This window comes from Trichosurus vulpecula, chromosome 1, assembly GCF_011100635.1.
Source record: "Trichosurus vulpecula isolate mTriVul1 chromosome 1, mTriVul1.pri, whole genome shotgun sequence".
NCBI classification, from domain to species: Eukaryota; Metazoa; Chordata; class Mammalia; order Diprotodontia; family Phalangeridae; genus Trichosurus; species Trichosurus vulpecula.
The window spans coordinates 149503157-149520163 of record NC_050573.1 but is presented as its reverse complement, the minus strand read 5'-3'; the positions used below and the strand labels follow the sequence as shown (position 1 = coordinate 149520163).

General features: G+C 38.6%; 1 protein-coding gene across 1 annotated transcript in view; it reads left to right on the top strand.

Annotated features, from left to right (window-relative positions):
- The window catches only part of LAPTM4B (lysosomal protein transmembrane 4 beta), a 126887-nt gene that overhangs the window by 40080 nt on the left and 69800 nt on the right, over nucleotides 1-17007 (top strand). The window contains exons 3-4 of the mRNA XM_036766218.1: nucleotides 8395-8468; nucleotides 9439-9561. Coding sequence (XP_036622113.1) covers nucleotides 8395-8468; nucleotides 9439-9561 — 197 coding nt within the window. The remainder of the gene's footprint in view (nucleotides 1-8394; nucleotides 8469-9438; nucleotides 9562-17007) is intronic.

Genomic DNA, 17007 nt, shown 5'->3' with positions numbered 1-17007 from the left:
CTTAGACCGTTGTAATGCTGAAAAGAGCTAAGTGTATCAAAGTTAGTCATTGCAAATATTGCTGTTACTGTGTACAATGTTCTCCTGGTTCTGCTCACTCCATTCAGCATCAGTTCATGTAAATCTTTCCAGGTTTTTCTGAAGTCTGCCTGCTCATCATTTCTTATGGAACAATAGTATTCCATTACATTCATATACCACAACTTGTTCAGCCATTCCACAACTCATGGGCATCCCCTCAATTTCTAATTTGCCACCACAAAAAGAGCTGCTATAAATATTTTTGTATATGTGAGTCCTTTTCCCATTTTTAAAATCTCTTTGGGATAGAGACCTAGAAGTGGTATTGCTGGGTCAAGGGTATGCACAACTTTATAACCTTTTAGGCATAGTTCCAAATTGCTCTCCAGAATGGTTGGATCAGTTCACATAGCACTATAATTTTCCAAAGGAAAATTTACAAAGGAATTCCCTGAAGTATAAAATAGCAACTTTCAGAACCTCTGACACCAAGAAATGAAGCCTAGAGCTAATATAGTGGAAAGGATAGTTGCTGTGGAGGCAGAGGACCTAGATTCAAATCCAGCCTCCGACATTTAGGCCCATGTGACCTTGAACAAGACATTTAACTTCTCAGGGTCTCAAGTGCTTTATTTATTTATTTATTTATTTATTTTTATAAATTTCTTTATTTATTTTTAGTTTACCACACACGGCTCCACATAGTTTTGAGTTCCAGCTCTTCTCCCCTCCCTCCCCCTCCCTCCCCAAGACGGCATGGAATCCCATATAACTGTCATGTATAACTTCACATTGAATTAATTTATGCACTAGTCAAGTCATGGAGAAGAATCCTGACCAATGGAATGAATCACGAGAAAGAAGAAACAGAACCAAAAAAAAAAAAAACCTAAAAACAAAAACAAAAGAGAAGCAAAAAAGGCGAGCATGTAGTGCGCCTCAATCCACATTCAAACCCCGCAGTTCCCTGTCCCGATGAAGATAGCACCCTCCATCGTGAGTCCCCTGGAGCTGTCCTTGCCCCTTAGGTTGCTGAGAAAAGCGCAGTATGTTAGGGTTGGTCCTCATGGAATCCATATATCTGTGGCTGTGCACAACGTTCTCCTGGCTCTGCTCCGCTCACTCAGCATTATGTCGTGTAGGTTTTTCCAGGCCGTCACGAAGTCTGCATCATCCCCACTTCCTATGGCACAACAGCATTCCATCACCTTCATATACCACAAGGTGCTTCATTTATAAGACAAAGGTATTGGATGAGATAGTCTCTTGAGGTCCCTTCTTTTTTTATTTATTTTTTTTTTCTTGAGGTCCCTTCTAACTATAAATCTGTGATCTTATGATCTCAGTACTTGAAAGGTCTGGGAATCCCAGATCTTCCTCTTACTAGCTTTACGACAAACAATGGTACATAAAACACTTGGGACAGGCAATTATTCAGATATGATTGGGAAACTGTACGTGGTTCTACTGATATTAGACTGATTCATAACATCTGCCTAGCCCAGATGAAAGAGAATGGAAGTATTTTCCTCAATTTTAGTTATAAGTCAATTGAGTACTGTAGTTAATGTCATACACACAGGTCATTGATCTTTTTCATGTTTTTAATTGTGGTTTTTAAGGATGGATATTCTCCAAAGAAACGTGTAACATTTATCGCTCTTAAAGAACACACTCCGGTGACTTTCAGGGATATTACAGTGACTGTTGGGGTAGAGAAATCAGACTCTTCAAGGATCATTCAACCCTCCAATAGAACAGAATTAGTGTCACCAAAGTGCAACGAAAAATTTGTTGGAAAATTTTTTAAAAAGACCAAGAAGTGATAAACTTTTACTGGGAAACCACTGAAGCCATAGAAAACAAGTAAACACCATCAAAGCGACTTAGCAACTGTAAGGGTTGTTATTGATCCATGCAGTATGTTATTAATCCAATAGAGTGGGGCAGAGGCTTCTTGAGGTTGGAAGGACAGCAAGACTTCCCCTCCACCTCAAAAGTAAACCAAAAACAGCTACTACCTTTGCCATGAATAAAAAATGCTTGTAATGGGCAAAACACAAAGACTGGAGAACTGAAAGATGGGAAAAAAAATAATTTTTACTGATTAAACTCACTCATTCAAGGCTATACCAAAATCACTGTCAAAGTTTAGATGAGTCTACAAGATCTGGGCATTCTTACTAAAGTGTGTCAGAGATTCTTTGCCTCCAGTGAACCTGGAAATCTTGTCCCCGTTGAGGGTTTAACTCTGATGATTATGTTGATCTACTGAGAAACACAATTATCCTAGGATTGCAGAAATTACAGAAAAGGAGGTGGAATTCTATAATGCAACCTTGGACCAGGTTAAAGGTTAAGTAATTTATCTGAGATATAGAGATAAGCATGATTCAGTGGCCTGGGAACTAGCCTTATTTAAACCCCATTGTAGCACAGGGTGATCAGGGCTGGACTTGAAAAAATGGACTATGCCTCCAAAGTATGCGTTGGGGGAGGGGTACTTTTGTGGGGCCTACATTTCTAATTTGTTTGTTTTTCAGTTGTTTCTGACTCTTTGTGAAGATCCTGGAGTAGTTTGCCATTTCTTTCTCCAGCTTATTGTACAGATGAGGAAACTGAGGCAAACAGAGTTAAGTGACTTGCCCAGGGTTACACAACTAGTAAGCATCTGAGATCAGATTTGAACTCAGGAAGATGAGTATTCCTGCTTCCAGGTCCCTCACTCTACCACAGTACCTACCTGCAACTAATATATAGTTTTGTTGCTGTTCAGTCATTTCATCATGTCAAACTCTTCATGACCCTGTATGGGGTTTTCTTGGCAAATTATACTGGAGTGGTTTGCCATTTCCTTCTCCAATGGATTAAGGCAAACAGAGGTTAAGTGACTTGCCCAGGGTCACAGAATTATTGAGTATCTGAGGCCAGATTTAAACTCTGGTCTTCCTGACTAGTCCTAGCGCTTTATTCACTGAGCAATCTAGCCCACATTCTAATAGTGGCAGACAGAATATGCAGAGGAAAAAGGGTGCTAAGGTTTAGGAAGTAAGAGGAATGATGAGTGGAGTCACGAGGGAGTTGGTCAACACATACCCTTTTTATTACCAATGGTAGTATTCATTTGATCCCTTACCAAAGCCTGAAATCAAGATGAGCAGTGCAAGTTGGGAGGCTAGATTGTAATAGGATGACTAGGGTGATGTGAAACATAACTAGACTTCATATAAGGATAGTGGGCCATGTTATATACTCTCCAGTATGGACAGTGAGGTTCCTAGGGGGAGAATTCCAGAGCTGAAATTGGTTGAAAATAATGAGCTTCCAAAGTAGGAGTACTTAACATTGTGCTACAGGAAGATGTTGTACCAAGTCCTGCCATGGTTAGCATGGTATACCTAATAACAGAAACTTTTAAATTTCTTAATTTGCCTGTGCCTTGTCCATTTACCTGTATTTCATTGGCTGTAGTCAGCAATAACTGAATCCCCAATCATTTGTACATCTCCTTCTAAAATTGGGCTTTACATTAGGTCCCTTATTGGAGATAGTACTGTACACATGGATGAATGTTCTCCTTAAGAAAATAACACATTGTTGTAGTAAAAATAAGGTTTAGTAGCTCAATAAGATAGTAGGAATATGTCTGTCAATTTAGAATAATATGACGATAATAGGATTTATTACCTTATTACCTTAATAAGAGATTGTCAACCCAGCATAACTGAATATATTTTGCATTTAAACTTACATTGGTGATTGAGAAAGTCGTTTTTTCACAATAAGATAAGCACCTATGTCCTTATAATGTAGCACATATATAGTAGTAAACAAGATAGTGTATATGTATATATACACTAAATACATATATGTAAAACATATATTGTAAAATATATATTATGTAGTAATACATATTACATAGTATAATGTAGTAAATGTGTACTCTTAAAAACAACTGACAAATTTATGCAGACCCTTTAAGAAGACAGACCACCAATGAGAAAATATTATAAACAACTTAGTTATAAATTAACTATAACTAATTATAAACAACTCAGCAATTTTGAAATAAACTACTAATCAAATTATGGTAAATAACATCAGCTAACAGAACAAAAAGCCCACTTGAGATCTCAGTTATCAGCTTGTTCCTAAGTAGGGCTGCCTCCTGTCTTCCGGCACTTAAGATGACCAAGTCCATGTGGCTCAAGGATAATTTTGATCAGGTGACATAGATTTAGAGACTTGCCAAGACCAATCAGGAGTGAACCTAGTCTAGTCAGGTAAGAAGGAAGCCTATCAGATGCAGCCTGGCAGGGTGATGGTGATCTATTTTTAGGGGCTTTTGTTTTCGTAGTTGGATTAATAAAGTTTGAGTGCATGTATTGCAAAGTATAAGTCTCCTTAGTGTTTCTGTAGCATTAGTTAGCATATGTAATGGTAAATAGGAGCGTAGGTACCTCATGCTACAACTGTCTGCCTCATTTCTGGGCCGCTCCATTTCCTAAAGTCTTAAAGGGAAACCCTCCCCTGGGTTCATCCTTATTTATACCATCAAAGCCAATGTCTGAGGGCACCACAACAAAGACAAAGGCTGTGATGGTTCTGGTAGTCCCAAAGTCTAAAATCTTGGGGTTTGCAGCTGATCCCCAGACACAGAGGTTTACTGCTAGCTACTTCCTCTTTGTGCTTAATTTTCTCTTCTCTCATCCAGATGACTGGACTGTTCAGTCTGTTAATCCTATTAGGTCTGCACCAACCAACTGACCATGTAATTCATTCTTTTAACCCTAAGTATCTCAACCAATGTTGCTTCTTTCCAGCCCAAAAGCTGTCCAAATCTGCCTAATGTAAGCTATTAGTGACCAGTTCTTTTGTTGATTTCTAACATGGAAAATGTTTCTAATATAGATACCCCAACACAGGTAAATTCTATATTTGAAAAAGAAAATGTATTCATATTTTTTGTTTTCATTTAGCTTTCATTTGAAATATTTTCCCTCTCCCCTATCAAAAGAACCATTCCCTGTAACAAAGAATAAGAGATTAAAAAAAGTTCATCAAAACTAACTGACTTCTGATAGTTATTCATCATTCTGCACCCATAGTCCCCTACTCCTGCAAAGGTGAGGGGGAGATGCATTTTCTTATCTCTTCTTTGGGGCCTTATTTATATGTTATTATTATAGAGTGTTCAGTTACATCTTTTTTGTTCTTTATATTTATGTTGTGGTGGTTATTGTTAAATCGTTTTCAGTCATGTCCAGCCCTTCGTGACCCTATTTGAGGTTTTCTTGTCAAACACTCTGGAGTGGTTTGTTATTTCCTTCTCTAGCTCATTTTACAGATGAGGAAACTGAGGCCAACAGGGTTAAGTGACTTGCCCAGGGTCACCCAGCTAGTAAGTGTCTGAGACCAGATTTGAACCCAGGACTTCAGGCCTTGCACTCCATCTGCTGCCCCTACATTGTGGTTGTCATGTATATTGTTTTATTGGTTTCATTTCCTTCGTTTTACATCATTTCATATGTCTTGACTTATTTATTGCTTTGTATTCTGCATAGTCGTCATTTATCCCATTCATCATTACATTCATGTACCACAATTTTAGCCATTTCCCAATCAATGGGCAAGTGGTGCTAAGAATATTGTGATTGTACAGAGCTTCTCCTTCTGTCTTTGACCCACCTATACTTGGAATCTTTCCCCTCCTTCCCCACTCCCCCAGTCTCCTACAGTCCTGCCTAGCTTTAATTCTATTTCCTTCACCAAACGTGCTCTGACCTCACCTCAGCCAAAAGTACCGCTGTCTCCCTTCTCTTACCCCTGTGTTACCTTGGCTTCTTATGCCACATGTTGCCACCCACCTTCCACCCTCACTCTTTGTGAATGTGTTTTACCTTACTTCCAGAGGGGAGGGCTCATACTTCATTTATCTTTGTGTCATGCAAAATTCATGTCACAGTGCTTTGCAGTACTCAAAATACTCAGTAAATATTTGTTGAATAAGTGAAAGTGCATCAGGGATGTGCGTGGCCCTGTGCTGACAGACATTTTCATCAATGATTTGGAATAAAGCAAACATGGAGTGAGTTTAGGGAGAGTCAGGATTTTTATATTAATCTGTATCACATGTGTAATAAATAGACAAATAATTTACAATCCTCAAGAATTGCCTTTTCCAGCTTGTGAGTCAGAGCTCACAACGCAGCTTAAAACAATCAAACTTTGCCAACACTCACAATCACTATCATTCTTGTGCCTATGTACCTGAAGTGAAGTGAATCAAAGATTGTAGAACCTATTCCCATCACAGAACTTTGGTCCTGTGACCCACCAAGTAACAACCCCCAAAGACATAATGCTGTTCCTACAGAACTTCAGGACACATGTGCCTTAGTATTGTGGAATTTGTGGGCTGCTTCTGGGAAGCCACTCTGGCCTCGGAAAACATCTTTTGGAATCCTCCTTCTTCCCCCCTCTCCCTCCCTTCCCATGGTGATTTAGGTATATAATCTCTGCCTTCACTACAGCAAAGTAGAATTCTAATCAGGAGAATTCCCAATTTGCATATCTGTTCCTCATAATCAAACTAATTAATTAAAGGGCTACCTGATTACTGGCACTTTGTCTCTGGCCTGCTGTTTCCTTCATTCTCAGGTTAGAGATAGACTCAGTAAAATACTGTTAACAGCAGTGTTGCCTAAAGGTAAATGATTTGACCCAGATCAGATGACGACCATGGGTCAGAGCTTCCGAGTAGAAAGGCCTATTCTTTACTATCCTTTGCCCATGTCTCTATCTCACCCAAAGAAGGAAAAGAAAAGTAGGAAACAAGCATTCGTATATTGGGATCCTATCATTGTCCAGGTAAACTTTAACTAGGAGACAGTAGTTGTATGTCCTAAGTGAATAGTCTTAGGATATTTCACAGTAGATCCTGAAACTCTACAGTTGTCAGACTCTTCTCCCACTCCTTTGAACATTGTCAATTCAACAAACATTTATTAAGCTCCTACTCTGTACAAAGAACTGTGGATACAAAAGTATAAGCTCGGCTCTAACAAATATTACATGCTTTAGTAGATTAAAAGGCAAGTTCACAAATAACAATGAAATAAGTGAGTGATACAAAGGAAGTTTAAGGAGGGGAGAGAGTTTTCCCCTGGGGAGAGGCAGGAAATTATTCCTAGAGGGGGGTGGGCTCTGAATTGGGCTTTGAAGAAAAGGAAGAATTTAAACAGAGTTGGTTTTTAGAGGAGAACATGCCAGGGATGTGGGGATGGGGATGGAGGGATGGGGGTGGGGGTGGCATGAACAAAGGCTTAGAAATGGGTGAGCAGGATGAGACTAGGGGATAGAATTTATCCCATAATTTGATCAGAATATAGAATGCATGAAGGGTGACCGTACGAGATAATGGCTGATAAAGTAGTCTAGAACCAGAACGTGAAGGGCTTTAAATGCTGAGTCAGAAATTTATACCTTATTCTGTGAGCAATGGGGAGTCATTGAAGGTTTTTGAGGAGCACAGAGCGACAAGACTGTAGTGATACTTTAGGAATTTTAAGTAGACCTTTTTAGGAATTTTATAAAGTTTTGTAAAATAGGATTTTATAAATTCCTTTTGTAAAGGAATTTTAAAGTTGACACTTTAGGAATTTTACTACTATATGGAGAGTGGATTGCAGAAAATAGTAAGAAATAGATTAATATTTCAGAAAAATATGAACTTCATTGAATCCTTTTATTTTGACATAATTTCATGCCTGAGACATTTTAAAAAAAAATGTTTTAGTGGTCAAGCTGAATGTTCTGAACTTGGGGATAATTGTATAGTAATAGCTAGAAGGTTTAAGAGACTAGGCTGAATTTAACACCAAAACATAACTCTTCCTTTATAAAAATCTTTCTTTTCCTAGGCTTATCATATTATGTGTGTTTAGTAAATATTTGAATTGACCTCAATCCTACACTGTGGTGTGCTTTTCAAAATTTATTCTCTGATATCAGTTGATTTTTCCTGTCATCCATCTTTTTCATGAAAAATGTAAAATTCTAATTTTTTGAGAGTTATGATTAATCGTGTTTAAACTCTATTTGTGTTGGAGAACAGAGGAAAGGGAGTATTCCCTTCAGCATTCTTCCTTCATAAGCTTATGACTCTAAGTATAATTGTATTGGAGAGATCGAATATCTTTTACAGCCCACAGCCAGGTAATTTGTCTTTTAGATCGTCATAAACAAAATACCTAAGGGAGGAAACTGGCAAAGCATTCAAACAATGGATTGGACTTTGACCCCTCTGCAAACATTGGGTGTTGAATGTTTGTTGAATTGGATTGACTGTTTGCATTCTTCTCCTTTTGGCAGATATGTGCATCGCGACAGCAATCTCCTTTCTCATGATCTTGATCTGTGCAATGGCAACCTATGGTGCATACAAGGTAAACAACTGTAGAGGCTGGCTCTCAATAAGGAAATAGCACTCACTGAGGCAGATCGGCCATGATTTTGCAATTTACAATCTTAGAGTTTCCGGGGTGGTGCTGAGATATTAAGTGATGTGCCTGAGGTCCCGCAGCAATGTGTATCAGGGGTGGGTCTAGAATCCAAGTCTTCCTGGTTTCAAGAACAGCTGGCTTTCTTTTTCCTAGACCAGTGGCATCAAAATTCAAATAGAAACAGATCCCTTCAGACCATATATTGACTTAGAAAACCACAAATCAGCACCAGCTATGTTGTGTTATATTTTTTATTTATTTTGGTAAACATTTTACAAATACATTTTAATCTGATTCTGGAAGTTTTGTGGGCTGCTTTTGGCCCCAACTTTGACACCTCTGAGCTAATCCACACTGCCTCTCTCCAAAGTATTTTCCCAACTGTATAGAATAATTCTTGGAAGTAATTTTTTTTTTGTTTTCCATAAGAATTGTAGAAGGTTTAACATCTATCTAGAATACTGGGGAGAGGTCAGAGGGTCATTGATTTAGAAATGGAAGGAACTTTAGATGTCATTGAGTCCAACCTCCTCATTTTACAGATGAGGAAACTGAGGCCAGAGGGATTAGATGACTTGTCCAGGGTCACACAGCTAATAAATGTCTGAGGCAGTTCTGAGGTGTTCCTGACTGCAAGTCCAGCACTCAATCCCCTGCTACTTAGCTGGGTCATTCAATCAGAATAATCCTCTTTTAGAGACCTGAAATATTTCCAGGGCTTGTTTGTGCTAGAAATCTACCTGGCAGTAGAAATCTGTCCAGTGCTAGTTTATCTATCAGTAAAAAAAAGACTTTCTTAAAGGATTCAATGAAAATAGCCTAGAAATACATATAATTCTATATGTATGTATGATTATTGTTGTTGTAGTGAGGAGTCTGTTTTAATACTTTGTTCCTTTCCTGTTGTACATAGCAACATGCTGCCTGGATCATCCCATTCTTCTGCTACCAGATTTTTGATTTCGCCCTCAACTCTTTGGTGGCGATCAGCGTACTTGTTTATCCAAATTCTATCCAGGAATATATCCGACAGCTGGTAAGTACTCATCAGAACCCTGCTAAGCATGTTCTCATCAGAATGACATGCCTGACTCAAGGGATATTTCCAAATAGTTTGAAGCTTTGTGAGACTTAGTAAGATATTCCAACTGCTACCCAAGCTACAGGGGAACTAGCTTAAATAGATTTTATCTTTGCACTTAGCTGACTCTGAATTACCTAGAAGTTCTGAAGGCTAATTAGCTGAATGTGAGCTTTTAGTTTCTTGGACTCCATCCTGGGAAAACATGAGCTCCTCAGAGCCAGAGTCTAATAAGCCTGTGATGGTTGCTACTCAGGAAATCATTCTGAAAGCTGATCGCCACCTGTTTTACTCTGTGAAATTATATCATTTCTTTGTCAGGTAGAAACTGAGGAGAGTTCTCTATTTACCTTGATACATTTATCAGGAATGGAAGAAGTACGTCATAGGATTAGACCTGGAAGGGGCTTTAGTGGTCGCTTCCTCCAACCCCCCTCATTTGACAGATGAGAAAACCAAGACGCAGAAAAGTAGAGTGACTTGCCTAAGTTCTCACAGGGCTAATATGTAGAAAAGGCAGTATTTAGACTCAGGTTTTGTGACTCCAAGGTCAAGGATGCCATGAGGGTAGAAGAGAGGGGTTTAGATGAGAGGACATTTCAATAGCAAAGAGGGCAGCAGTCAGCAAAGATGGCAGAAGGGGACAATAATAAGAGGATGTCAGAGTCTGAGGAGTATGAAGCATTACTGTTAGTAAAAGCAGCAGTGCAGAATTACACAAGTCTATGAAGAAAGATCATACCATATGGATTTAGGGTTGGAAGGAAACTTATAGATCCAAGAATGGTCTAAGGACCATCTCCATGCTATAATGTAGCACCCTGGTTGGACTTTTGTGGAAGAGTCTCATTATTATCAATATTTTCTGTTTCTTTTGGACAGCTATCTCCTACTTCAGTATGTGTCAAATGCCCCTACATGAAGCTTTTCCTGACTCCTGCATGTTCATGTGCTACCCTCACCACTTAAAATCACCTTGTGTTTTATTTTGTATCACATTTGTTTACACATATGTTCCCGCAATGGAATATTGAACTTAGGGACCATTTAATTTTTGTTTTAGTAATCCCCAGTACCAAATACAGTGCCTAGCATGTAGCAGGCAGTTAATAAATGCCTGATGATTTCTTTAACTAAATGTTATTTATATGGTTAGCAAAATGCCATTCGAACTGAATTAGATTCCAAAACAGTGATCTCCCTAACCCTAGTTCAAATTCTAGAATGAATACATAGTGTGCCTTATTTAATATTTTTAGATACTGATTTCTGACAACTTTTCAATACAGCAATTGAAATGTCCAACTACAATATATGCGGCAAGACTGCTTTTAAGTTGTTTTGGGTGTCAGATTGAGTGGAGACAGGGTTTCATTAGTCTCTTATAGTTCACGGCATTGCTATATAGTAAGAAATAACAAACAATGGTTATGTATTGATTTTACTTTTTTCCCCAAAAGGCTTTTTTCAAAGGAGCTTTGTTGGGACGTGCATCTAGTTTAAAATACTCTTTCCTCCAAATGCCTGGGGCAAGGTCTTTTCTTCTTTTCTGTATGCCTGATATGGAATCAGAAATTTTAAAGTACCAGGAGAATTTCTCAAACCCTACTCAGTTTGCCTTCTGGAACAAGAATCTCTTTAGGATGCGTTAGATCTTGGCTGGCCATAACTGATTTAAGCAGAGGAATTCTGGCTTGGTGGACAATAATAGACTGGAAAGTGGAGAAGAAGTTGGATGTCTAATTAATTAGTGTGATACCCTTGTGGCTGAATTTTTACTGATAAACTAGAAATAGTAACTTCTCTTTCCAATCACACCATAATCACACTGAGTCAGCAAGGCTCCATCGTGAGGTAGTTAGAGCAAGTTTCTAATATAGTCACCATTTTATAGTTGAGGAAACTCAAGCTCAGAGACATTAAGTGACTTTCCCAAAGTCTTATAGCTCATCAATAGCAATCAGTAGACTCAAACCCAAACCTCCCTAAATCCAAATTCAGTGTTCTTTACTCCGTGTAGTACTGCTTGTAAATATTTTTAGGATTCAGTGTTCTTTACTCCATGTAGTACTGCTTGTAAATATTTTTAGGATTAGTGAATAAATGCTTTAACGTACATTGGCTGGGACTTGTAGAATTTTAACAAAGAAAAATTTTGAGAGATTATTTAGTGTAACATTTAGTAGTGTAAAAAGAGTAATAGATTTGAAATCAAAGGACATGAGTTCAAATCCCACTTTTGGTACCTTTGTGACCTTGGGCAAATCATCTAATTTCTCTGGGTCTCAGTTTCCTCCACTGGTGGGCAAGATTGTCTTTAAGATCCCTTGAAGGCTCATTCAAAGATCCTATGTTCCCATGAAATGATTTGCTCAAGGTACACAACTAAGTAGTGGCCAAATCAGAACTAGGCTCTAAATCTCTTGCTTCCCATTCTTGGGACCTTTTCAATAAAAGATAACCCTTATTTTCATTTTTATTCTTCAATACTTCCGTGATCTATGATTCCATCAGTATGGGTACTCTCCCCACCGATGAAAAACACAACATCTCTATGCTTTAATAGAAAGTTTCATGAGTTGCTGTAGTCAAGGAAATGAATCAGCTGGAAACCAACTTTCTTTATATTATACGTTCTAGTGATAAGCCTCTCTGCTGTTATCAAAGCAGATCTTCAGACAACAGGGGTGTGTGCGTGTGTGTGTGCGTGTGTGTGTGCGTGCATGTGTGTGTGTGTGTGTGTGTGTGTGTGAATTTTGGGGCCAGAATTGGAAGGATATTCTGCCTGGCTGATCTATCAGGATTTGTATTCTTTTTGCACAGTCTGCAAGAAGTCAGAGTTCCTTCCATGCCGTGTTGATACATCAGAGTAGGATTTTTGTGAAAACTGTTACAATTACTATTATATTTTTGATTTCCTTTGTTATTTTTATTTTCAAATTTAATTTTATGGGGTTTTTTTAGTGAACAAAAATCTATTTTTTTCTCCCTCTATCTCATCTATTGGAAAAAGTAAAAGAAAACATCTGTGAAAAATATGCATAGTCAAGCAAAAAAAAAAGAACACATTGGCCATATTCAAAAAGTAAATATAGCTGTACCCTGAGTCCATCACTCCCCTGTCAGGATGAAATGTTTCATTGTTGGTCCTCCAAAGCCTGGTCATTGCATTAATGAAAGTTCTTAAGTCTTTTGAAATTGTTTGTCTTTGGAATACTGTGGTTATTATATAAATTATTCTTCTGGGGGCAGCCAGGTGGCGCAGGGAGTAGAGCACTGGCCCTGGGAGTAGAGCACTGGCCCTGGAGTCAGGAGGACCTGAGTTCAAATCCGGCCTTGGACACTTGACGCACTTACTAGCTGTGTGACCTTGGGCAAGTCACCTAACCCCAATTGCCCTGCCTTCCCCCTCTCCAAAAACAAAAAACAAATAAAAAATTATTCTTCTGATTCTATTTACTTCACTCCATGATAATTCATATAAATCTTCCCAGGTTTCTCTGAAACCATTCTTTTCATTATTTTTATGGTATAATAGTATTCATGGTATAATATTACATTTATATACTTTGATTTATTAGGCCACTCTCCTATTTTCAGGTTCTTTGCCACCAAACAAAAAAGCTGCTATAAGTATTTTCGCATTCTATTTCATTTGAACAAACGTTCTTCATTTGAATAAAGAGTCTACTAGTAGAAAGCCTTAACTTTCCCATTTCTTGATTATATATGTTATCTGTCCGTGTACTTTTCTGTATCAAGCTTCTACCCGAGAAGAGAGTGTGTTTGTTTGGTCAGTTCTGCTAGTGAACACTTTGTATGATAGCCTTCACCTTAGTGGGACAAGTTATTTCTTCTCTACTGGTTAACACCTGCTAGTCTCATCAATTAGCCTTGAGAGATAGTTTAGTCTTCACGGTGTGAGAGGAATGGATGACAGTGGCTGATGAGATATTAAAGGAAGCCATATGGCAACCTTGTGACTCTTTAGAGATCTAGTACGTATGTTCTAGGAGCTTATAACTTAGAATCCTAGAAATTAGAAGGGACTTTGTATCTAGTCCAACCACCTGCAAATGCAGTAATTCCCTCCTAAAATATCTTTGCCAAGAGATCACCCAACCTCTACTTGACCATCTGTAGTGATAGAGAATCCACTATCTCTGAGACCAACCCTTCTCATTTTGGGGCAACTGTAATTGATAGAAATTCCTTTCTTTTGTTGAGGCGCATCTCTGTCTAAGTACTAGCTGAATAGAATAAATCTAATCTCTCTCTTACATGCTAACCCTTCAGTTATTTCAAGACTGATCTTGTTCTCTCTAAGATTTCTCTTCTCCAAGTTTAATATTCTCATTTCCTCCAACTGATCCTCATAAGACACAATTTCAATTCCTGTCATCATCATTGTTGATTTTTTTCTAGGCATGCTTCAGATTGTGAAAGTCCTTTCTATCATGGCAAAAGGACCATAGATCCTAAATTTGGGGTACAAGCTATGGTACAGAGACCTTGTTGTCATTATAAGACATTGCAAGGAGAAATTAATTAACAACAATCTGCTGTCAGTCACTTAAGTGTACTCTGTAAATTAAAATAATTTCATGTATTATATATGTATATATATATATACACATAAATATATACATATGGGAGGGGAGGGGAGGAGGGAAAGGGAAAGGGGGGGGGGAGAGAGAGAGAGAGAGAGAGAGAGAGAGAGAGAGAGAGAGAGAGAGAGAGAGAGAGAGAGAGAAAATGAATGAGAATTCAGGAAGTAGAAAAATGGAGGATGGGATAACAGACTGTCCAAGTTTGCACTTGACCTTGGAGGTAGGGCAGAGCCCTATTTTTTGGTTGCTGGCCTTTGGGGGAACAGAGCAAGGCAGCTTTGTTTTGCAACATGTTTATCATAGTAGGAGAACTGGAGAAGAACAGAAATGCAAATAAAATGTGGGGTGACATGACTACTCATTTCTTACTGAAATGGAAACTAGTATAAAGAAAGACTCATCATACCTGGAGAGGAAAGATACAGGACCCTTCTCTTTTTGCCTCTACACTCCTAAAATATGATGTAAAACTGAACACAATACTCCAGATGTCGCATGACCCATTTAGTGTATGTGGTCAACATTTAAAACTCAATATTATATAGATCTTTAGCATGAGTGTGCACAGTAACACTTTTATAGTAATCATAGCATTATATACTCCCTGGTGAAGAAAGGACTGTTGCCTGGAATGAATGATGGGAATAGCAAAGACATGGCAGAAAACTGTAGTTCTTTTTGTAGTTCTGAGTAGGCTATGTTCACTTAGCCTATGTGATAGATACCCCATCTGAAGGTCTTTTCACTATCTTCATCCTTCTTGACTTCCCTGAAGCATCTGGCATTGCTGATCATTTTCTTACTATTTTCTCTCTTGGTTTTTCTAACACTTCTCACTCTTGATTCTCCTCCTTCCTTTCTGGCTGTCTTTTCAGCTTCCTTTGTTGGATCTTCATCCATGTAATGCTCACCAACTCTGGGTGCTCCCTAAGGTTCTGGTGCTTCTCTGTCTTGGACTTTCTTCTCTTTTCCCCTTATATTCTCACCCAGTGACCACATCAGCCAAGGAATTAAACTATTTCTGTATGGATGATTCCAAGATCTATATACCCTACCTTATCTCCATGCTGAGATATAGTGACACATCACCAGCTGTGTCCTGGCTATCTTGAACTAGATGTCTCATAGGCATTTCAAGCTCAATATAGCCAAAGTAGAACCCATTATTATTCCCCCAAACCTTTCCCTCCCTTCCAAATTTCCGTATTACTGCCACCATCCTCCCAGTCACCCAGGCTCTTCTTCCCTACTTTGACCTCTTAGAATCCCTGTTTTCCTTCAAGACTCAGCTCAAACATTACCTTCCCAGTCACCCCAGCTAGTAATCCCTTCCTATCTAAGATTACTGCCCATCTGTCCTGTGTGTATCTTGTATATAACTAGTTATGTACATGTTGTCTCCGCCATTAGAATGTAAGCCTCTTGAAGGCAGCACTGTTTTGCCTTTCTTTGTACTTCTATTGCTTTGTATATAGATGTTTAATAAATGCTGGTTGATTGAATTGGTATGAGTAGCTGAGGCAGCTAATCTGTGATGTGTCAGGGACATGGTTTCAAGAAGCTGCATATCTCAAAGATGAGAGAATGACCCTAGTTTACTTTATCAGTAGAACTATTTAAAAAAAATCAATTCCTGAATCTTGTCAGTGGACCTTAAAGGAGACCAGGAAAGGGAAAAGTAAAGCTTTTAGAGTGAATTCCTTATGTGTTCAACATACTGTCGTGCATAACAGCCTGACTTTAGTCCTAACATGAACCAGTTACTTTAGTTCTTTGATTCTCAACACTAGCAAGTGTGTTAAGTTCAGTCTGTTGTCTTTGAAGGATAGTCTAGACCAGAAGTTTCCAAACTTATTTGGCCTACTGCCCCCCTTTTAAAAAGATTATTCAGCACCCCCCAGAAATCAACATTCTTTAACACTTTTTTTCACAATTTGCATCATTTCAAAAAAATCTAAAATTTCATTTTTTGTAAATTTGTAGGTTTTTTCCTGCATTGAAATTTTAATAATGCAATATTGCATCATGTAACAACATGGTATCGTGTTATAAGCAAGTCATTTCAGGCACATATTCCTGCCGATGCGCTCTGGACTCCCTGACAATGTGGGACATACTCTCCTGCCAACACTTGCTTGTTAAGACCTGTCAGTGGACTTAACCCTGATTGGCTACAATTTGCATTTTGTGTGTTTATTTGGAAAATAATGTAATCACTATAGCTTTAACTCTGTTACACAACAGATGAAACATGTACTAATGGTTTTTCAGAATTTCTTCTCTTCTCTCCTTTCCTCATGCTTCCATCACCCCCTTATTTTTATTCAACCTCCCCATCCAATTTCACCCAAGGCTACTATCCACCATCATTCTAGAGCCCCCCCGGGTGCAGCATTGCCCACTTCAGGAACCTCTGGAAAATTAGGCCTGACTAATGTCAGGAAAAGCTTCCTAACAATTAGAGCTGTTTAAAAGTGGAATGAGCTGCCTTAAGAAATGGTGGGTTCTCCTTTTTTGGGGAAGGCTTCCTCTTCAAACAGAAGCTGGATGACCTTGCCGGGTACTGTGTTGTAGTGGGAATTTCTTTTGTGTTTCAGTTGGACCAGATAGCCGCCGAGGTCCTTTGCAAATCTCAAATTTTGTGGTTTTGTGAGTCTATTTATCACAGGGTGTGAGAGAACATAATTAACAGGAAATAGCAAATCTCCAAGGGCTGAGGAGGAACTTGTTGCCAAAATGAGAGATAATGTACCTGAGAACAGACATAATATCAAGGAGGAGTTTAGAAGAA